Source organism: Impatiens glandulifera, chromosome 4, assembly GCF_907164915.1.
Source record: "Impatiens glandulifera chromosome 4, dImpGla2.1, whole genome shotgun sequence".
Classification (NCBI taxonomy): Eukaryota; Viridiplantae; Streptophyta; class Magnoliopsida; order Ericales; family Balsaminaceae; genus Impatiens; species Impatiens glandulifera.
In genome coordinates this window covers 17938118-17961358 of record NC_061865.1, presented here as the reverse complement: position 1 = coordinate 17961358, position 23241 = coordinate 17938118, and the positions used below count along the sequence as shown (strand labels likewise).

Sequence of the window (23241 nt, the reverse complement as noted above, 5' to 3'; positions counted from 1 at the left end):
ACAATCAAAGGAAAGATGATGATGGAGGTGATAAGGTTGAAGTGAATACTATCACTAATGATTTTTGTGTTTGTTGTGATGATAATTTGGTGAACTTTGCACATGATGAGGCGAGTTGGGTTATTGACAGTGGAGTTTTATGTCATGTTACATCACGAAGAGATTTTTATTCATCTTACACTCCAGGTGATTTTGGGGATGTCAAGATGGTTAATATGGGGCTATCAAAGGTTGTTGGCATTGGAGAAGTTTATTTGAAATTTGATATTGGGATGGAGTTGGTTTTACAAAATGTAAAACATGACCTGGATATGAGATTAAATTTGATTTCTACAGGTTTACTTGATGATGATGGGTACAACAACTACTTTGGTAATGATTGTTGGAAACTCACTCGTGGTTCTTTGATCGTGGCAAGAGGTAAAAGGTGTTCAAAGTTGTATGTGGTACAACCGAAGATCTCCAAGAGCTTTGTTAATGATGTGGAGAATACTGACATGACTGAGATATGACATAAGAGATTTGGCCATATGAGTGAAAAAGGCATGGCTTTGTTGTCCAAGAAGGAAGTGTTATCAGGTGTAAATGATGTCCAGTTGAAGAGGTGTTCTCATTGTCTTGCATGTAAACAAAATAGAGTTTCCTTCAAGAGCCATCCTCCTTACAGAAGAGAGAACATACTTGATCTTGTTCATTCCAATATTTGTGGTCCTATGAAGACAAAAACACTTGGTGGTTGCTCATATTTTGTCAGTTTCATTGATGACCACTCCAGGAAGGTATGGTTTTATATACTTTGAAATTTAAAGAACAAGTTTTAGATGTGTTTAAGTAGTTTCATGCCTCAGTTGAGAGAGAGACTAGAAAAAAGCTCAAGTATATTCGGACAGACAATGGAGGTGAATACATTGGGCCATTTGATGCTTACTGTAGAGAGCATGGTATTCGGCATCAAAAGACTCCTCCAAAGACACCACAGTTGAATGGCTTAGTAGAGCGGATGAACAGAACATTGGTTGAGAGTCAGATGTTTGCTTTCACATTCAGGGTTGCCACGTTCCTTTTGGGGTGAAGCGTTGAACACGGCGGTACATGTTATTAATCTAACTCCTTGTGTTCCTTTGCAGTTTGATGTTCTTAACAGGGCTTGGAGCGGCAAAGATGTTTCTTACAGTCACTTGCGAGTCTTTGGATGCAAGGCATTTGTGCATATTCCCAAAGATGAAAAGTTAAAGCTTGATGTGAAGTCTAAGCTTTGCGCATTCCTCGGCTATGAAGATGATGAGTTTGGGTATAGGCTTTATGATCCAGTTCAGAAGAAGCTTGTTCAAAGCCGGGATGTTGTGTTTATTGAAGATCAGATTTTGAAGGATGTTGAGAAGACAAAGACAATTCCTCAACATAGTGATGATCTTATTGATTTGGGTCCAGTTCCTCTACAACATGTTGACACACAGGTTGGAGATGATGTTCCTATTGATGACCATGGTGCTGATGATGTTGATGCTCAAGAGCAAGATGTAGATGAAGTTGTTCATCCAGAGTTACCAGTTCCAGACATGCCATCATGTGTTCCACTCAGACGGTCTACGAGAGATCGTCATCCTTTTGTGCGTTATTCTGCAAATGAGTATGTTCTTCTCACTAATGAGAGGGAGCCTGAGTGTTATGCAGAAGCTATAGAAGATGAGCACAAGAAAGAATGGACTGAAGCTATACAAGATGAGATGAATTCTTTGTATAAAAACAATACTTATGAGTTGGTGAAGTTGCTTAAAGGAAAGAGAGCATTGAAGAACAAGTGGGTTTATAAGGTGAAGACCGATGAGTTTACCTCACAACCCAGATACAAAGCTAGATTGGTGGTCAAAGGATTCATCCAGAAAAAGGGTATTGATTTCGATGAGATTTTCTCTCCGGTTGTGAAAATGGGTTCTATTTGGGTGGTTCTCGGTTTAGCGGTCAGTCTTGATCTTGAGGTTGAGCAGATGGATGTCAAGACTGCTTTCCTTCACGGTGAATTGGATAAGGAAATCTACATGGAGCAGCCTGAAGGGTTTCAGGTAGAAGGTAAAGAAGACTATGTGTGTAGACTTTAGAAAAGTCTATATGGGCTGAAGCAGGCACCGAGACAGTGGTATAAGAAGTTTGAGTCTATTATGGGGGAGCAAGGCTACCGAAAGGCTATTTCAGATCGTTGCGTTTTCTTTCAGAGGTTTGGTGATGATGATTTCATCATTTTATTGTTTTATGTTGATGACATGCTTATCGTTGGCAAGAATGCAAGAAGAATTTCTAAGTTGAAACAGCAGTTGAACAAGTATTTTACAATGAAAGACTTGGGGCCAGTGAAACATATTCTTGGGGTACGGATCACTCGAGATAGAGCTGCCAAGAAGTTGAACATGTCACAAGAGCGATACATTGATAAGGTGCTTTGTAGGTTCAACATGGACAAAGCTAAATTGGTTAGTTCTCCTCTTACTACCAACTTTAAGCTAACAGGTAAAGATTGTCCTACTTCAAAGGAGGACATTAAAGATATGGATAAGGTTCCATATGCCTCAACTATTGGTAGCTTGATGTATGTTATGGTGTGTACAAGGTCGGATTTAGCTCATGCAGTTGGTGTTGTTAGTCGGTTTCTATCAAATCCTAGTAGGAAGTATTGGGAAGCAGCTAAATGGATTCTCAGATATCTGCGCGGTACTTCCAAATTGGGTATCACATTTGGAAATGAAAAGTTGGTGCTTATGAGATACACAGATTCTGATATGGCTGGAATTAAGGATAACATGAAATCCACTTCTGGATATTTGATGACATTTGTAGGGGGGTTGTTTCATGGCAATCAAGATTTTAAAAGTGTGTGGCCTTATCGACAATAGAGGATGAGTATATGGCAGCAACGAAAGCTTGAAAAGAACTATTGTGGTTGAAAAGATTTCTACATGAGCTTGGCTTTAAGCAACAGCGTTACGTGGTTCTTTGTGATAATCAAAGTGCAATACATCTTGCTAATAATTCCATTTTTCATAAGAGAACGAAACATATTGATGTGCGATATCATTGGATTAGAGAATCTCTTGAAAATGGGTTGTTTGAACTTGATAAAGTTCACACTGATGATAATGGTTCTGATATGTTGACAAAGGCATTGGCAAGGGAAAAGTTGAAGGTGTGTTGTTCGATCGCCGGGATGGCGAATTCTTCCTCATAGTTAGGAAAATGGGGAGATTTGTTGGGTTTTTTGTTTTCCTTAGTCCATGAGGGAAAGCCCATCAAATAGGCCCATCTTGGTCCCACACTTAATTCACTTATTTGGGAGCAAGATAAAAAGGGGAGAAAGTTTCTTTTACAAGAAATAAAAGCAAGAGAAAGAGAGAGAAAAATCAAGAAAAAAAAGAGGGAAAAACATCAAGTTCCAGATGTCTTAGTGTTTTGATGATCGTCCTAATTTTTGGACAGCAGCTTCACAACTTCTGGGTCAACATTCTGGACGGTGGAGATCGGATTCTGAGGTCTGTAGGTCGGGGTTTCGTTTCCGGAACAGTAGCAGATATTTTGGTGATATTCTTCCTTTCTTGTTCTTTGATTGTTTCTATAACCTTGATGTGCATATTTCCAAGGGTATTATGAATTTGTATGCCTCTAGTATTGTCTGTAGAAGACTTTTGTATTATTCTTTTGCCGGTGATAGTGGATTTTAAGCGGCACTAGGTGTCCCGTGGTTTTTTACCTATTGAGGGATTTTCCACGCTAAAATTCTGTATTGTTTGTGTGTGTGCTTGCTTGGTGTGTTACTCACTATTTTAGGGCTATGTTGATTACATTTGTGCATACCTATTTGTTATCTTCCTCACAGGTTTAAACGGTTTAGGAAAGTGTTGTCAAACGAATGATAAATTCTGCATTTGTTGTTTACCGTTGTGGTGCATTTCCATCAAATCCTCCTCCTTTACCTCTATTCTCAAATCCCCCTCCTTTACCTCTATTCCTAAATCCCATCTCCAATGAGCCTATTGACGAAAATGAAGCCATGACAATTTCAATTTTGCTTTCTCTTAAAGATCCAGTCAAGCTTCCATTGTCGATGGTACTAAGGAAGATTGAAAATATGGGTGGCTCGGACATTAAAATGGTGATAGAAAAAGATTTATACGCTTCTGATGTTAGCTTATCTGGCTGTCGATTTTCGATTCCAGCAAAGCAAATCAAGGCCGACGAGTTCTTGACACAAGCGGAAATAACTTTATTGAATAAAAAAGTTAAAACTCCATATCGTATGCACGTAATCATGATAGATGCAACTGAGAAGATGGAGGATGGAAAAGAAGGATAAAGATGGTAGAAAAATTGTTGATGAAGATAGTGGAACATATAATTTGGCTAATTATTGGATCAAAGTAATAAGAAGCAATGGGTTGAAGAGAGGGATGTCGGTTCAGTTATGGAGCTTTCGCATTCAATCTCGTCTTGGTTTCACTCTTGCTCGGCTAGACTAGTTGCTTCACTACTCTTATTAGTGCTAGAACGAATGAGTAAAAATAGTAGTTTATAAATAGTAGCTACACTTATTAGAAATTGGTTTTCAAAATATAAATTTTATTTACTTTTATTCTCTAACTATTACAAATGACATATTATATACATACACATAATCAATTAACAAAGAATTGAAAAACAATTCAAAAATATATAAACAAGATTTATTAATAATATTTTTTCTCAACATATTTATTGAAGCTTATAGACCTAACAATTCAGCTTGTCATGGCCGATTTGGATTTACAGCTAACCTTAAAATCGTAAGCAAGAATATCACCGACACTTATTTTTGTGTCGCCAAAATCGTAAGCAAGAATATCCCTATGAAAGTAGATTGCATTTCAACAATCTTTGCAGTAAGAGGCTCGACAACCGGCAGAGTGGGACCCTACTTAGATAATACAACAACAGTAGCAGACGTTGGAACAATGACCTGCTTTTTTTCATTGGGGTTTCAATAATACTGGCAGCGACAACAGTCGCTTGCACTTCGGGACGGATAGGCGAAGGAACCATGTCAACATTTTCAATAATTGGATCGACTGGCTCAACAGTCAGCCCTACAGCTTCTTTCATCACAGGAACATCACAATGGGCATAGAGGCCAAAGGAGAAGAGGAGGTTACCTTTTTGAACTTATTAGACGCCTTAGACATACCAGATGCTTTAGACGCCTTGGACGCCTTATTCTGATCTACAGAGGGACCAGATGATTTAGCCGGTTTCTTCAATGGGCTGGGGGATGGAGACAGAGATGAAATAGGAATAGAGGCAATGGGAGGAAGATTTCTTCTTGCCCTAGAGTCAACTACTCCAGAATCTTTCTTCAGCGAGCTCTTCAGGTTGTTCGTGTTCGTCGCGGACTCTATTACAGATTTGGTTCGTTTTGCCCCTGTAGACAGTACGGAAGTAGCATGTTTTTTACAACGAGTGACTGACTGGCCACCAGTCTGTTGGTTGGAAGAGCCAGAACCCATCTCCTTTGAGAGCTTCATTCTTACAAGAGCGCTCTTCACGGAGAAATTTGTGTATATGTGACTCGGGTTAATAGCCTCACCCTCGCCTATAGGGACATCCAAATGCTTTAGAAGTCGACTGAGTTGGGCTGTAAAGCCTACACTCTCCTTTTTCTTGGAGTAAATCGACTCACAAAGATTAGAAAAGAGTGTTGAAGCCTAGTTAACTTGAATACCTTTTGAAATGGATGTCATATAGTCGAAGCGATCCTGACTATATGAATTGAACGAACCTGCTCTACCTTGGAGATCCTTCACTACAATATCGTTCAATAGAATGAAGTGTGGCTTCTGTATTTCTTTAACTCAGATGAACATGTTTGAATATTTTGATTAATTTACTGTGTTCTAATTCGTTTTGATTTATTCTCTCAAATTAACTATTGATTATCTGATTTTAACATCATTAAAAAAGGGGAAATTGTTGGGAAAAAATAAAACAAGAAAAGAAAGAAAGTTAATTAAGAAAGAAATAGGATATTTAACTTTTATGATTTGGAACATAATTTTTCATAATGCAGTTTGAAAAAGACTAGTTTTGATGATGTAGTTATGAATAAGCTAAGTCGTCTATTTGTTTTGTGCAGGCACAAATATATAAGACTTTTCTACTTGGTCTGAAGCAGGTTCTCTTAGACATCTTACGTAGTTAGACGAGGTAGTCTAACTCCTTTAGACGCAGTCTAAAGGGAAACATAGTTAGACAAAGTCTAACTCCTTTAGACGGAGTTTAAAGGGAAACGTAGTTAGATGAGGTCTAACTCCTTTAAACGGAGTCTAAAGGGAAACGTAGTTAGACGAGGTCTAACTCCTTTAGACGGAGTCTAAAGGGAAACTTAGTTAGACGAGGTATAAGTCCTTTAGACGGAGTATAAAGGGAAACATAGTTAGACGAGGTCTAACTCCTTTAGACGGAGTCTAAATGGAAACATAGTTAGACGAGGTCTAAAAACGTAGTTAGACAACGTCTAACTCCTTCAGACGGAGTCTGAAGGGATACGTAGTTAGACGACGTCTAACTCCTTCAGACGCGGTCTGAAGGGATGCGTAGTTAGACAACGTCTAACTCTTTCAGACGCGGTCTGAAAGGATGCGTAGTTAGACGACGTCTAACTCCTTCAAACGCGGTCTGAAGGGATGCGTAGTTAGATGACATCTAACTCCTTTAAATGCGGTCTAAAGGGAAGCGTAATTAGACAGCGTCTAACCCCTTTAGACGCGGTCTAAAGAAGAACGTCTCATGTCTTGCTTTAGTAGTTGTCTAAAGGAAGCATCTGTCTACCCACGATCAATTAGTTGCATGCTCCACTTCTTTCAGTAGTCTGACAAGCCAGTTAATTTCATCAATGAATGAACGCCACGTACGCGATTATCCCTCAACCGTATTTCCAGTACAAGACAATATTAGAGGATATTCAGCGCACTACTCGTTCAATACGGGCACGATCCAAACATTCAGAGTCTATTGTACTCTCGTACTATAGGCGGTCGTCCAATGGACACATGCCACGTGTCCTCAAAGAATATTCGATCGTTGGTGTATCTCAACTATATATGGAAGCCAAATGACAACGGTCGAACTGCTTCACACATTCGATTCAAGAAAATTTCTAAAATCAAACATCTCTCTTACTATCAAGCTGTGATCTCACTATAATTGCATATTGTTTTTTCTGTGAGAAACCTCAGTGATGTAAGTTGAACAAAGGTTGTTTTGTTCAACAGAGAGTTAGTTAAATCAGTGAGTTGTATTTGTTTCAAAGTATTTAGTGGATATCCTTCCGGTTGTGGAAGAATGGGTGACGTAGGAGTTTTATCTTCCAACATCAATAAAACTTCTTGTATTTTTTACTTTTTGCCATTTGCATTCAGTTTTCTAAAGTTTCAAATCCGACGAACACATTCGCACTTGAATCTGTTTCAAGAGTTTGAAGAATTTGCGAAGAATAGAACAAATATTAATCCCTCACATGATTATTATCGAAAAATTTATCGTAAGCTGTTAACAATAGTCAGACCCTAGTCTCTATTGGTAGCACCGATCCCAACACAATCTTGTCACGATTTCCTCTTGTTCGGCTAGACTAGTAACTCCACAACTCTTATTATTGCTAGAATTTAATAATATTTTTATCTCAACAAATTAAAATTAAATTATATTGTCAAACAATAATAATAATAATAATAATAATAATAATAATAATAATAATAATAATAATAATAATAATAATAAGAGGTGCATAAACTCAACGAAAGTAGGTTCTACGTTGCATATCTAGGGTAGGAGAGAGAATTTTTTAAAAAAAATGAACCAGGGATATATCAGGACAAAAGTGTCCCGAAATGTCTCAAAAGTTTTTTATATATTATATTTTTTTTTTCTTTTTAACGTTGGCGTGAGGATAACGTGACAGAAAATGTTTTATTTGTTTTCATACTTTCGTTTCATTGCCCTTTGTTTAAAATATTATTTCTATAATTATAATTATAATAATAATAATAATAATAATAAATTATTTTTTTATTAAAAATAATGAAGACAAAGAGTTATTGCAAATTTAGTCATACGAACCAACCGGTAAATCATCTTCACTCGACATCTCCGACGACCCGACTTCAAACCCAATTTAAAATACCAAACTTGACCATGATATCGAATATACGAGAACCATTCGCATCTCTGACTTGTTTTTGTATGAAAATCTGAAACCATCCAAAAAAAACTCCTGACCGACCAGGTCTTATGATAAATACGCATAACTCACTTATATGGAAAAACCCTTCATTCTGTTCAGCGATCAGTCTGATGAAGGAAACTAAACGTTTGTGCCTTGCCCAACAATCCAACGATCCTGCCACCACCGGCGACACCAGTCGACGTCGGAAGGTCCGGCCAAAACTCAGTTCCAAATCCATCATCGTTAGGGCTTCCAAAACCAAACGTCGATCCGCTTCAACATCATCATCATCATCATCATTACTCGTTGACTTACCGATTGAAAACCCAAGAATATTAAGTTTCGATTTCTACCAAATCGACGCACTCGACCTTGCTCCCCTCCTATTAGGAAAGTATCTCAAAAGAGACGACGTCGTTCTCCGCATTACCGAGGTTGAAGCTTATAGACCTAATGATTCAGCTTGCCATGGCCGATTTGGAGTTACAGCTAGAACCGCCCCAGTTGTAAGATCCCCTGCAGTTATTTACTTGCATTTGCATATGAATTGACATAAATTGTGTGTTTGAAATGAACCTATAGTTTGGAGATGGAGGAAATGCATATGTTTACCTCTGCTATGGACTCCATATGATGCTCAATATTGTTGCAGACAAAAAGGATAATGGGGCAGCTGTTCTTATACGTTCTTGTTCTCCTGTGAATGGTAATTAGGGTTTCTAACTAATCCATTCATCATCCTATTGAAATGTCATATTCTTTAAAGTTTAATCATCTCATTAGGGTTAAAGACTATTCAGCAGCGTAGGGGATTGGAAACTGATAAACCTGTTCTACTTACTGGTCCTGGAAAGGTCATTTTTGCTGTTACTAACTTACTATAAAGTTTCTTAATTTGGTTTTTAAGTCTTTTGAAATCCATTTGATCTATAGGTTGGTCAAGCATTGGGAATTTCTACTGAATGGTCTAACCATCCTCTTTACGAGCCTGGTTAGTGTTAATTCATTAACTGAAATACTTGGGTTTTGGATTTTGATTGGTAATTTGGTATATATGACAGGCGGGTTAGAGCTGATAGATGGACCGAGGCCAGAAAAGATTGTGGTTGGTCCTCGTGTAGGCATCAATTATGCATTACCCGAACATGTAAACGCTTTGTGGAGATTTGCTATTGCTGATACTCCTTGGGTAAGTTCTCCAAGAAACACTCTTAGACCTCCTCATGATCCTTCTGTTGAGAATGAATGACTGGAATCTCAAAATGTTGTGGTTTGATGTGTCGTGGGGAAGAATGTTTTTGTCTGAATTTACTAGATTGTGCAGCTAATTTTGTATATTCGATAATGTGGAATGTAACAGCTTCGAAAATATTTGAAATTTGGATAAGATGTGTTTCTAATTTCAATTATACAAAAATACAATGTTATAAATGTTAATATACAAATGATCTCAATAGTGTTGTAATAAGATTGTGATGTTCACGGAATGCATATAACTGTTAGACCATCTCCAACCGAAAAACTCATTTTCAAACTCATTTTGGTGTAAATGTCACATCAAACAGTAATTCTACTCCAACCGAAAAACCCATTCTCAAACCCAAAAGAATATTCTTATAATATTCTTTCTTACATCAACTTTTATAACTTTTCAATATCACTCATATCTTTTACAAACTTATAAATTACACCACAATATTATAATATCATCCAAATATTTTAAACTTAAATATAAATTAATTATAAAAATTTATTAAAATAATATATATAATATATATATATATTAAAATATTTTTTTAATATTATTATAATTTTTTTTTAATTATATTATAAATTTATGTTATATAAAAAATATTATATAAATTAAATTAATAATTATATAAATAAACTTAATATAAAATATAAGATAAAAATAAAATATATAAAAATAAAACATATAAATAAATAAAACATATAAACAAATTAAAATATAAATAAATTAAAATATAAATAAATTATATAAGTAAGTTTAATATATAAAATTAATTAAGTAAAAATTAAAGGGCTGAAATGCAAAAAAAAATATATATATGCGTTTGTGAACAGTAGCAACGCATATTTGGATTTTTTGAAGAGGGAAAATGAGAAATCTCATTTTGGGTTTGGTTTTGCAGTTCGGTTGGAGGAGAAAACTCATTTTGGGTATGCGTTTGCAGCACTATTGGAGATGCTCTTAGAAGTTACAATATTATTTATATAAAAAAATTACTAGAAACAAAAATATTAATTATTTTATTTAATTAGGGATAGTATATCCATGGTTATTATGTCAAGACCATATAATACAATCATTCATTTCTACATATTTTAACTCATTATAAAATAACTAATTAAACAAAAATATGAATATAATAATAATTTCAAATAATTTTTGTATTAAACAAAAATGTAAAATCGAGTTGGTATATTTATAAATTTTCTTCAATAATTATAAAACATTAATTAATATATTACGAGGTTAGATAATAGAATTCGGTTTTATTCGACGAAATAATCATTTTCACTGTTGTAATTAATCTAATGCTAACCTATGTTATATACTCAGGATGTGCTTGGTACAAGGTATAGTTAGCTCTATATAATTTATATCTAATTTTTAGTATAAAATTGTAAATAGTCTCTTATATCACATAATTTTTAGGTAAACATTTTTCTTATATCACATCATTTTTAATTTTTAATTATAATCTTTATTAATATTATATAAATTTATTATTATATAATATATTAAATATATTTTATTTAGTTTTAATATTATTATTATATTTAATTATTTTTAATAATATATTTTTAAATAGTTCAATATTTTAATTAAAAAAAGATTTATTTATTTTTATAATGATAATTTTATTAATTATTAATTTATATATTTACTTATATTATAAATAATAATTTTATTTTATTACAATTATTAATAATATTTAAATTAAATAAACATAATTTATCGTTTATATTATAATTAATTTTTTTATATGTTAATTAAATTTATATTAACTATTAAATAATAATAAAATAATTTATAATAATAAACAATATTATTTATAATATAAATAAATATAAAATAATAATTAATAAATAAAATATAAAATTAATATTTATATAATTTATACTACATTCTTATATTATATATATCAAACACAAAATTATAAAACATATACAACTTATACAATTTCTTATAATTCATACCAAACATTAATAACATATACAATTTATACTATCATATATTATTTATATCTCGTTATAATTTATATCTCTATACAACTTATACCATATATAATTTATTAATAACTAAAATGTACTCTACTCTACATAAAGATCACTTGAAATCAAAAATAAATAATGAAAAATATCTTCAATAAAAAAAAATGTGTAAGTGATGAAATCCAAGATAGAAAGAAATTGATAAAAAAAAAATATCAAAAAATTGTATATCAGATCCATTTCATCCAATTCATTAGAAAATTTAAATATATATATATAGTTTCACTCTCTTTTTTAACTATTTTAGTATGAAAAAAAAATAAAAAAAATTGTAAGTCAAAATATAAATTACTTATACATTTTATTATACTTTAAATTACTTAAACAAACAAAATATTTTAGATTTCATTACTAAGAACACTAATTCAAATTAGTCAATATTATCCACTTAAGAATTAAACTCTGTTTGAAAAAATACTAGAGTTATACATTTTTTTTTTATGAATATCTGTTTAATATTGTGTTAACTTAATTTTTTTTACTTTCAATAGTTTAAATTAAATCAAGTCTTTTGGTTTGTATTTTATTATTATTATTTTCAGTTTTAATCGACCATTCTTTTTTCTCCCATCATGTATATATTTCATAATTAATTTTATATAAATATATTTTTCCTTACATAATTTTTCCACGATTATTTATATATTATTTGTTTATTATTTATTTTTATACAATTTACTTATATTATGAAACAATTAATAATAATTATTTTTTCTATTTTTTTCTCTAATTATATATATATATATATATTATATATTTTCTCTTCATATAAATATATTCTCTTTTATTAAATTAAATATTTTATAAAAATTTTGTTTATGTTGGGTTTCATACTGGTTTAATTTGTAACACGTATCAAATGTTACCCAAATCCATTTTATCCAATTTATTACAAAATTTAAATATATATATATATATAGTTTCACTCTTTTTTTACCCATTTTAGTATGAAAAAAAAACTAAAAAAATTGTAAGTCAAAATATAAATTACTTATTCATTTTATTATACTTTAAATTACTTAAACAAACAAAATATTTTAGATTTGATTACTAAGAACACTAATTCAAATTAGTCAATATTAACCCTTAAAATTAAACTCTGCCTACAAAAATCAATAATATCATAATTCAACCTATTTTAAAAGTAAATTTAAATAATAAACTTTACTAAGAGACAATAATGATCTCAACATGGGTTAAAGTTGAAATGGGGATTCCTAATTTAAAAAAAAATAAAAATAAAAAAATTACAAACTCGCCGTCAAGAACTAACCCTAAATTTGAGATCTTCAAACCCACTTCTAGAGTCTTCCATAAAGTTCTAAAAACAAACCCTAATTGGTTTTTAAATTTTCAATTCTCGAATATTCCAGACTTTCCTAGGCTCTCTAAAACCCTACTCACCTCTCTCTCTCCAGCATCGCTCGTCGTTAATTTCCGATTCAATTTTGTCTTTCCGGCGATAAGTTCTTCATCTTTCATCTGTAAAATGGCCAAATACGGGGAAGGTGACAAGAGATGGATTGTGGAAGATAGAGCAGACGGCACCAATGTTCATAACTGGCATTGGGCAGAGACCAATTGTCTTGACTGGTCCAAAAATCTTCTAACCAAGCTCCTCTCCGATCAAACTTTGCTCGACGGCGAAGGTAATCTTCGTATCAAAACCAAAAAGATCGATAAACTCAACGGTGAGGCGTACGTTAACATTCGTAAAGGGAAAATCATCCCTGGTTACGAGATTAGCGTAACTCTATCATGGGAAGGTGAAGCGAAGGATGCTGAGGGTAAAACTCTTCTAATTACAAACGGAACTGTTGAGATCCCGTATATCGCCGACGAGAATGCCGATGAAGATCCTGAAATCAGGGTTACAATTAAGGATGAGGGTCCGATTGGGAAGAGATTGAAGGAGGCGTTTTTGCTAAAAGGGAAACCATTCGTGCTTGAACAAGTTCGGGTTTATGTTGACGCCATGGCTAAGGGTGGACCTGCAAAGGATGATTTGGAGGTGAAGAGTAAGAAGAAGGTAACAGGGATGGAAACAGCTACTAAGTCGGCTGTTGTGGCGGCTCCAACAAAGAAGGTAAAGAAGCTAAAGGAAGGTTTCAAGACGATTACAATGAGTGAGAAGTTTAGTTGCAGATCGAAAGATCTATTTGAGATATTGATGGATGAAAATAGATGGAAAGGGTTTTCTCAAAGTAATGCTAAGATCAGTAAGGAGATTGGTGGGAGTTTTAGTATATTTGATGGGTCAGTGACAGGGACTAATGTTGAGTTGGAAGAAGGGAAATTGATTGTTCAGAAATGGAGATTTGGAAGTTGGGCTGATGGAATACTATCAACTGTAAGTTTTTTTCTTTTTCAAATAAGTCTTATGAATTGTTTGTTCTTGTTTAAATATATGTATGTTTGGTTTATGATTAGGTGCGTTTGACATTGGAGGAGACAGAACCAGGGATAACAGTAGTGAATTTGATTCATACAGATGTTCCTGAAGAAGACAGGTTTGTATTTGAAATTAGAATGGTACCAGGTTTTTCTTTATGAAAGATTTCTCATTTTGAATGAATGGTGTAGATATGGGAATGCAACAGTGGTGGAGAACACAGAAAGAGGATGGAAGGATCTGATTTTTCATAAGATTCGAGCTGTTTTTGGATTTGGAATATAACAAGTGTTTCAACAATAGTATACAACAACAACTGCTGCAATTGCTTCTTCTTCTTATTTTTCTTACAATCCAATGTGATTGATTGATTGATCATCCTATGATTCAATGTCTTGTTTCTATTGATAACAGTAAACAAGGTGAAGATGATGTTTGTTGCAAATTGGTGAAGACTTTGTTTGTTCATCTCAAATGTGAGTTTTACATTGTTATGCAGACATTTGAAACATGGTTAACTATCATATGATCATTTGTCAATATAAAAACTTTAGCCAGTTTGCTTTTTGATTGTTTGTGAGATCATTACTTTGGTATATGCATGAATGAACACAGTTTTTACAATGATAATATAGTATAAGATCCTTCAATCACTCATAAGCTTAATTGTTTTAAAATCTAAATAAGCATCAAAATGAAGCATTGGTGAAAAAAATCTGAAAGAGAAAATGAATGTAGAGATGGTTCATTTTTCAATATCCATTTAAAAAAATCAATCATAATTAATAAACATCACTAAATCTATTTTTTTTTTTTTTTTTTTATTAATCATATCATTTAATTTATATATATTAAAATATTATTTATTCTTTTCAAAAGTATATTATTTTATTATTATAATAATATTATACCCTTTTTTTTTTTTAAATATATATATATATATATACTTTCTCAACCACTCACATTTTTAAAATAAATTCAAATTTGTTTAAATAAATCTTTACCAAATAAGTTCAAGATAATAATAAGACAACTTTTCCTTTTTATGAACTGTTAATATTTTGCCTATGCTTCTAGTTGTTTATCTTAAAAAGAAAGACAATTTTAGGAGCACTTGTCCATGGACCACATGTCATATTTTTTTTTCCTTTTTTTAATTTTTTTTTTTAATTTTCAGAGTTGACTGTATTGGAGAATCCATAAATTAAAATACAATATCAATAAATAAAAAATTAGGAATGGTTAAGATGGAAGTTATTTAAAAACATTTAAAGAATATTAATATATAATAATAATTTTAAAAATAAAATAAAGATATTTAGAAGATAATTTAATTAATGTGATTGATAAAATATGATGAGTTATTTAAAAATTATTCAAATACTTTAAATAAAATTTATTAATATATAATAATAAAGATGTTTTGATATTGGGTTATTTTAGATTTTATAAGATTTTAAAAAATATATATTATTTTATGAAAGTGAAGGTTATTAAAAATTTTAATTATTTTTTTATATTTAAATTTAATAAAATAAAATTATTTAATATTTGAAATAATTTGAATGTTGTTTACAGTCAAAGTTAGCAAAGGTACAATTGTGTCTGTCTTGTGGAGAGTACTTTCCAGCCACTCTTATCTTCTATGACGTGTGGACCCAAATACTACTATTAATATTACCCATTTTTTATTTTAAAATTTGATATTTAATTAATAATATATATTTAATAAATGGAGATAAATATATTTAATATTTTTATTCCAAGGTTTAAAATTGAGTGTGTAACTGATTTGCCTTTAATTATGGAATTAATTTAGGCACTCCTCTTTTGATGATGTGGTAACCATGTCAGCAATCTCTTGCTGACTTGGCATGCCAGATGGATGTTCTTCAAGAAAACAGAGAAACAAAGCAATTACAAGTGATGAAATTGATTTTGACTTTGTTTTGAGCTTATTTAAATAACCCATTTAAATAATTTTGTTTGGGTTTAGTTATAAAAAAATTGGTTTATTGGTGAAAATAAATCATATTTGTTTAAAATAATAATAAAAAAATATTTTAATATTTTAATTAATAAATTTGATTAATGAAGAGATACATGAGATATAATGAAATTAAGTTGATTATTTAAATAAACTAATGTGTTATTAAATAACTTTTACTCATATCTTTGTTTCTATGAAAAATATGATTAAAACAATTGAAAAGTGTATACAAATTTGTTTTAGTTGATAGAATTTTGATGCATGAATAATTTTTTGATTTTCTTTTATCATTTTGATATAAATGGATGAAATTTTGTTTTTGTTAAAAATTTGTTTTTGCTTACTTCCTTATTTTGTTGCATGTCTATGTATATATAATTTTTTTTTAAATGCTTAAATTATTTCATGTCATATTTTTTTATATATACTAGCTCAGCTATTTGAAAGAAAATTATTTTAGTTAAATATTGAGATTAAAGAACATAAATACCTTTAGAAGTTAATTGAGCTAATCAATAAATAATGATCAAATTTTAAAAGTAAAGAAATCAAAATAAACTTGGCATTGTTTAATAAACAAAATGAGTATTTTATATATGTTTCTAAATGAATTTTTATCCTAAATTAATTATAGTTAAAGAAATTACATAAATGAAATCCTAAACCAAAAATAATAAGACTTCAAAGGGATAGTGAGTCTCAAAATTAAGACTTTCCCTATAAAACTCATAGTAATAGGAATAAATAAGTCTTTTTTTTTAAAGAGTATGATCTGTTTATAAAATGACTTTCTGTTTTTATTTTTATTTTTACATGATTTAACAATTATCATTTTATTATTATTATTTTTTTAATTTAAAAATTTATACATTTTTTACCTTATTTTTAACTTAAAACATCATTAATGAAAATTCAAATGAGATGACTCACTATTAGGGATAGTAAACAATGAATAATTCATATCCTGATATCAAGCGTCCTCGAAATTAGTAACACCAAATAATCGTAAAGGTGTGTAACGAATATAAATTGTATTGATCCAATAGTATAAATAAATCCTTCAAGTCTTATAGTCATAATAATTAAATCATATTAGTATTAATTAGAATTTTTAATGTAGTTAATTAGTTAGTTGGTTAGAAATTACCTTTATAAATAGATTTTGTATTAAATTTCGGAATTACGTTTGAGGAAATAATAGTTTTATTATTTTGAGTTGTATTCTAAAATTCTCATCTTATTCTTTTCGATCGCATCTTATTCTTCTATTGACATCACATCCCCTTCTTAATCATTCTTCATCTTTTTTCCGATCGTTTCTACGACCAACTTTGGGAGTGGCGTAACCTTGAAGGAGAATTGTAACAATGGTATCAGAGCGGTCAATTCTCTGATTGTGGTTTGAAAACTAAACAAAAAAATCTTTTCTCTCCATCAACTCTTTCCACAAGCATCGATACAATTTTTTTTTGTTTATGCAAGATCCGTCAAGAATAGTTCTTGAAGCACAAAGATTGGATACAAAATGGAAAAGACAATATTTATACCTTATTTTACGCACGAAGGTAAATTAGAATTCCAAAAATTCGACGGAAAAAATGTAGCTGAACTGATATGTGCAATGGATAAATATTTCAGGGTTAACAACATACCAACCGACATTCAAACAAAGAATCGCAAGATTGCATTTTAGAGATAAGGTAAAGTTATGGTATACAAATTTTAAAGCTCGTTTAGATCGAATTATGGTGATTACATGGGATTTTCTTAAATAAAATAATTTGGGTTATGTTTGGAAGATGAACAAGTGTCCGATCGACAAATTATAATGGAAGAAAATTAAGATGGTGTACATGGTGAAGAACTTTTTTCAGAAATTTTGGTACAAATTCTTGAAAGTGAATCGAATTGTCACAAATACAACATTATATTTGAACAAAAACTTCAAGAACGACATTCAGGCTCCGTTGTTGATTCTACCGAGAAAATAACACTAGAGAAACTTCAAATTGTAATAAAAGAATATTCAACAAATTATTTAAACGGTGAAGATGTTGATGCCTTGACAAATGAAAAATGATGCACGGTTGTCAAATTGTAATAAAAGAAAATTCAGATGGTGTACATGATGATTTTTTCCCAAAAGTTGTCGTACAATTTATTTATGTGAATTGAGTTGCCATAAATACCACATTATATCTCAACAAGGACTTCTAGCACAACCTCCGAACTTTTAGAGAGAAAATACCATGAAATAAGTTTTCTAACAAAGCTGAAGAAACGACTCCCCACTATCTTAAATTCTACAAAATCAAACACATACACCGAATTAAAAGATTGGCTATCTAAGCATAACAATGAGGATGACGACTTTAGATATTTTTTCTCTTTGGACTTTAGCGCGAATTAGACGACGTGAACATCGTCTTCATAAGAGGGAAGAAAAGTAACAAATATAAATTATATTGATCTAATAGTATAAATAAATCTTTCCAGTCTTATAGTTGTAACAATTAAATCATATTAGTATTAGTTGGAATTGAACAATTAAATCATATTAGTATTAGTTGGAATTTTCAATGTAGTTAATTAGTTATTTAGAAACTATCTTTATAAATAGCTTTTTAATTAAATTTTTAGATTACGTTTGAAGAAATAATATTTTTATTACTTTGAGTTGTATTCTAAAATTTTTATCTTATTCTTCTTGGTCGCATCTTATTCTTCTATTGATATCGCATCCCTTATTTTTATTATTCTTCATATTCTTTCCGATCGTTTCTACAACCAACTTTGGAAGTGGCGTAACTCTGAAGGAAAATCGTAACAAAGTGGTGTTACACTATTAATTCGTTATATAATGTTATAATAAATTAAATACTTCGCAACTAAAAAAACATTTGTGACCAAATTTCAGTTTTAATTTATATTTTTAAATGAAATATAATTATGTTACAGATTATATAATTAAAATACTCAACAATTTTGTAGATTCCTTTCTACCTTTCTAAAACTTGAATAATAAAAAATTATAATTTGTAAGAATGTTCAAAAATAATAAAAGTAAGACAGTAAACACTAGTTATAATATTGAAAGACTAGTAAAAAGAATTAGTGACAGAAGTTTATAGAGCCTATTTGACCATTATATACTTTTATTTGAGCTTGTTTGAAACATTTAAAGTTGAATTTAAATAAATAAATATTATGAAATTTGTAAATATATATATATATAATTATAAAAAAATAGTATATTATTTGATCTAAATCAATAACTCAATAATATATATATATATATATATTATTGAGTTATTGATTTAGATCAAATAATATACTATTTTTTTATAATTATTTGATCTAAATCAATAACTCAATAATATATATATATATATATATATATATATATATATATATAATAAATTTAATTTTTTATTGCCCAAACTCACTCCAACTCTGAAGCATTTCCAAACAAGGCCTTAAAATGATTATTCTAGCTAACTTTTATGATGTCCATTAATTTTTGAAATTGTTTTCATTTAAATCAAGATTGAGATTGATGTTAAAGTAGTAAAATACTACAAACTAATGTTATGTATCTTAATAATTATTAGTAATTCAAATAGAAAGAATATGGCTTACAAGATAAAAAGTCTTAAAGTTTGATTTATATTAAAAATTTTCTAAATTACAAGATGGTGTTAATTTTTAGATTAAAAAATTAACAATAATTGTGGGTATAATATATAAAAATTCATAAAATTTTGTTAACTTCTTTTATAATTTAAGCTTCTTTTAAATTAATTGTCTAAAACATAGAGACACAATTATAAAAACAAAATATATAAATTATGTTTGTTTTAAGATGGAATTGAAATGGAGGTCCAATTTTAATTATATTATATATTTGAGAGTAATATGATAGATTGGTACTAAATTTTCAATAAAATTTAAATATATACATCAAATGTATATTTTCAAACTTAATAACTTTCAATTATATTTCATTTCAACTAAAATATATAATTGGATTTTCATTTAGTTTGTATTATGTTCACCAAAAATATGTATAATAGGCGGTGCAATCAATTCAGTGGTAGACTCCAAACCTAATTATTTATTTAATATATTTAAATATTTGTTTATCTAATTATAAACGTGTGTCATGATAGAGAGTATTCTTCAAACTTTTGATAATTGTATCTTCTTATTTTTTTTTATTGTCTTAATCAAATTATTAGAATTTTATATAATTTTATTATTAGTGATGATATATATAATAAAATTAGATAAATAATTAGAAAATTTGCAAATTCTTTTTATATATTATATTTATAAATAATAAGTATATAAGTGTCCCAATTAAACCGAATTTATATGATTCATTCTAATGTAGTAGGGTCAATTATTATGGATATTATATTTAATTAATCATATTTAGATGAAAATCAGAACCTACTAACAAACACCACTCATATATATAAGGCCGTATTCGGTTGAGATTATTTAAATAACACAACCCACTCAAACATCTTTTCACTCCCCCTTTTATTAATCATATCACTCAATTCATTATCCAAAATACTAAAATACCATTTATTTTAAATTATTATTTATTATTTTATTATTATATATCAATACTTTTTAAGTAATTTTACCAAAAATATTCTCATCTCCTCAAAATCATCACTAATCATTACTCATTTTCCCTCTCTAAATTATTAGAATAACCCAAATCCGAACAAGGCCTAAGACTTTGTTTGTAAAAAAAAAACTTAAAGTTTGATTTGGGGGGAATTTCAAAATAATATGGATTAAAAATAGTGTGATCAAAATATTATTTTTAAATTAAAAATATAAAAATAAGTTTATTTTTATATTTAAGTAGTTGATTTGATGAATTAATTGACTAAATGACTAACCAAATTTATGAATGAACCAATTCATTGATATAGTATAGGTTATTATAGATATTAAATTTAGTTCAACCAACTAATATTTTAATATATATTTTGATGAAATACTAGAAACAAACACCACTATTTTATATGGTCTATTTCAAAATAATATCGTTTTTTCAAAATTTTTTTTTTTTTTTGTAAAAGTAACCGTTTGATCAAAATATTATTTTAAAATTAAAACATAAAAGAAGTTTATTTTTATATTTAAGTAGTTGATTTGAATAAATAGTTGACAATAAATAAATGAATTAATCGACTAATCAAATTTATATTCGAATCATCTGTTATTATGAATATTAAATTTAATATAATTGAATTAATTTATATATATATTTCCATGAAAAACCAAACATTACAAAATATATATAACTTTGTTTGTAAAAGAAACAAAATTTGATTTGGGTCTATTTTAAAAAAATCAAAATGTAAGGAAGTAAGTGATGAAAATATTATTTTGAAATTGAAAACATAAAGATTTTTATATTTAAGTAGTTGATTTTAATAAATAGTTGACAATAAGTCTTTGATGATGTTATATTGAATCATTAAATTAAATTTGCACAAAACTGACATTAAACAAGGTATATCTAGTATGTTTTTAAATAGATTTTTTTATTAGATTTTCTATGAATAAAAAAATAAAAAATATTTAAGTGCAAAAGCAAAGGTGGGAGTTAGTATTGCCTAATATAAATAGATATTTTTATTAGATTTTCTTTTGAATAAAAAAATAAAAAAATACTTTACTTGAAGTGAAAAAGCTCCTATTTCTACCGTACCCATATTTTCCTTTCCCACTTGTATCTTCTTCAGTCTTGCCTCCTCTCTCTCTCTCTCTACTTCTTGTTCTTGTTCTTCTTCATTTGCATCTTCAAACTGGAAAAGATCAAAGCTTTTAATCTATTCTGAATACAATTATCGATTTTATGTATGATCCAATTAGTATCTTTATATTATTTGATGTGGGTTCTATTCTATTATCTATTTTAGTTTCTCAAATCACTTCTTTTATCCGTTTTGCATTTCATTGCTTTTAGAAGCCATTGATGATAGCAATAAGAATCTCCGATTTGATTATTATTCATAGTTTCTTTACTGACTTGTTTTCTTTTTTTCCTATTGAAGATGGGTTTTCTCTTGAAGATGCAATTGTCTTTGGCGGCTGTTCATCATAAGGTTTCTTTATTTCTTTCCCATATCTCTAAATCGTTTTTTATGTAATTGTTTGATTGTTGTTTCGATTATGAATATCAGTTGCTTATATATCCCATCTGGGTTTTGTGATTTAACTTGAAACAAATGATTATTATTGTGGATTCAATTCAATTCAATCCCCAAATTTATGAAATAGTTTCGGATCCCCTTGTTTTGAATCTGGCTATTGATTTTGATTGTTGAATTTGGGGATCTGTTTATGTTTTTTTGTTTTGTTTTAATTCTATACTGGTTTCTTCTATGAATAGCTGCTAGTTGAGCTAAAATTAAAGTAAAAAGTTTTAGAAAATAGAAAATAGATTTGATACAATTCAAAATCAATTTTTTAGTGATTCAAAAAAACTTTTATTTTTGAATAAAGTTGATCTTTGATGATAATATCATTTGATATTGCAGGCATTGTTTTTATTTGCTTGAATCTTAATTTTGGAGATATAATTGAATTGGAAGTTATGGGAAGAGCCAAGGGAAAGGGGAAGAAGCAGATGGTTATTGAAATTGGAAGTGATGAAGAGAAGAAGGTTCCTGTGGTAGTTCAGAGGAGAAGAGGACGGCCATTGAAATCGTTGAAGGAAGAAGTTGAGGTAGTAGTTGAAAGTGTGGGTGAAGAAGAAGATGTGGAAAGCGTTAATGATTTGAAAAATCAGACAGGAAAGAAGAGGAAGAGGTCTTCGATAGTTAAGGAAAACAGCCCGAATTCAAATGGGGATGATAATGGTGTTGTTGTGGCAATTGATGAACCAGTTAGACCAGTTGGGTTTAGACAAAATGGGAGCAGGAGAAAAAGTAAGCCTCGTCGGGCAGCTGAAGTTGGTGTTGAGTGCAACTGATGATCTTGATCAAACCATGGTTTTTGTTTTGTTTTTGAGGTTTTATATAGTATTTTGTTTTGTGTTTCTGCTTAAATTTTCTATTTTCAAGTCTTATGTTTTTGTCTTACCAACAATATACATTTTGATTTTCAAACTTCTCACCTGAAATCTTGGGAATTTCTTTTGTTTATTGGATTGGTGGGTCTTGTTGAACTGCATTCATGATTCATCTTTACCGGTAGGAAAGATTTCATCATATAGCTAAACTGTTTTTGTCGCGTTTCTCTTTTTTAAAAAAGTTTTTCAACCTTTCTCAAGTCAAACACGCCATC

General features: G+C 29.7%; 3 protein-coding genes across 3 annotated transcripts; all 3 read left to right on the top strand.

The window, feature by feature from the left end:
* The first annotated feature begins 8308 nt into the window (after positions 1-8308).
* Positions 8309-9631, top strand: LOC124936295 (DNA-3-methyladenine glycosylase). Its single transcript, XM_047476783.1, has 5 exons — positions 8309-8748; positions 8825-8948; positions 9026-9096; positions 9176-9233; positions 9304-9631. The coding sequence occupies exons 1-5, from the start codon at positions 8371-8373 to the stop codon at positions 9489-9491; spliced, it is 819 nt and encodes a 272-aa protein (XP_047332739.1). The 5' UTR covers positions 8309-8370; the 3' UTR covers positions 9492-9631.
* A 3295-nt stretch (positions 9632-12926) lies between these two features.
* On the top strand, positions 12927-14501 carry LOC124933980 (activator of 90 kDa heat shock protein ATPase homolog). Its single transcript, XM_047474436.1, has 3 exons — positions 12927-13892; positions 13973-14052; positions 14126-14501. The coding sequence occupies exons 1-3, from the start codon at positions 13032-13034 to the stop codon at positions 14217-14219; spliced, it is 1035 nt and encodes a 344-aa protein (XP_047330392.1). The 5' UTR covers positions 12927-13031; the 3' UTR covers positions 14220-14501.
* Positions 14502-21663: 7162 nt separating this feature from the next.
* LOC124935966 lies at positions 21664-23138 on the top strand. Its single transcript, XM_047476411.1, has 3 exons — positions 21664-21810; positions 22008-22058; positions 22494-23138. The coding sequence occupies exon 3, from the start codon at positions 22550-22552 to the stop codon at positions 22925-22927; it is 378 nt and encodes a 125-aa protein (XP_047332367.1). The 5' UTR covers positions 21664-21810; positions 22008-22058; positions 22494-22549; the 3' UTR covers positions 22928-23138.
* Positions 23139-23241: the final 103 nt, after the last annotated feature.

What these genes read in the sequence shown, in the direction of transcription:
- LOC124933980 (XM_047474436.1), top strand. Translation starts at nt 13,032, where the DNA reads ATGGCCAAATACGGGGAAGGTGACAAGAGATGGATTGTGGAAGATAGA. An exon ending in CTGATGGAATACTATCAACT is followed by an intron (nt 13,893 to 13,972) that starts GTAAGTTTTTTT and finishes GTTTATGATTAG; the next exon opens with GTGCGTTTGACATTGGAGGA. An exon ending in GATGTTCCTGAAGAAGACAG is followed by an intron (nt 14,053 to 14,125) that starts GTTTGTATTTGA and finishes TGAATGGTGTAG; the next exon opens with ATATGGGAATGCAACAGTGG.
- LOC124936295 (XM_047476783.1), top strand. Translation starts at nt 8,371, where the DNA reads ATGAAGGAAACTAAACGTTTGTGCCTTGCCCAACAATCCAACGATCCT. An exon ending in TTCTTGTTCTCCTGTGAATG is followed by an intron (nt 8,949 to 9,025) that starts GTAATTAGGGTT and finishes TCATCTCATTAG; the next exon opens with GGTTAAAGACTATTCAGCAG. An exon ending in TACTTACTGGTCCTGGAAAG is followed by an intron (nt 9,097 to 9,175) that starts GTCATTTTTGCT and finishes TTTGATCTATAG; the next exon opens with GTTGGTCAAGCATTGGGAAT.
- LOC124935966 (XM_047476411.1), top strand. Translation starts at nt 22,550, where the DNA reads ATGGGAAGAGCCAAGGGAAAGGGGAAGAAGCAGATGGTTATTGAAATT.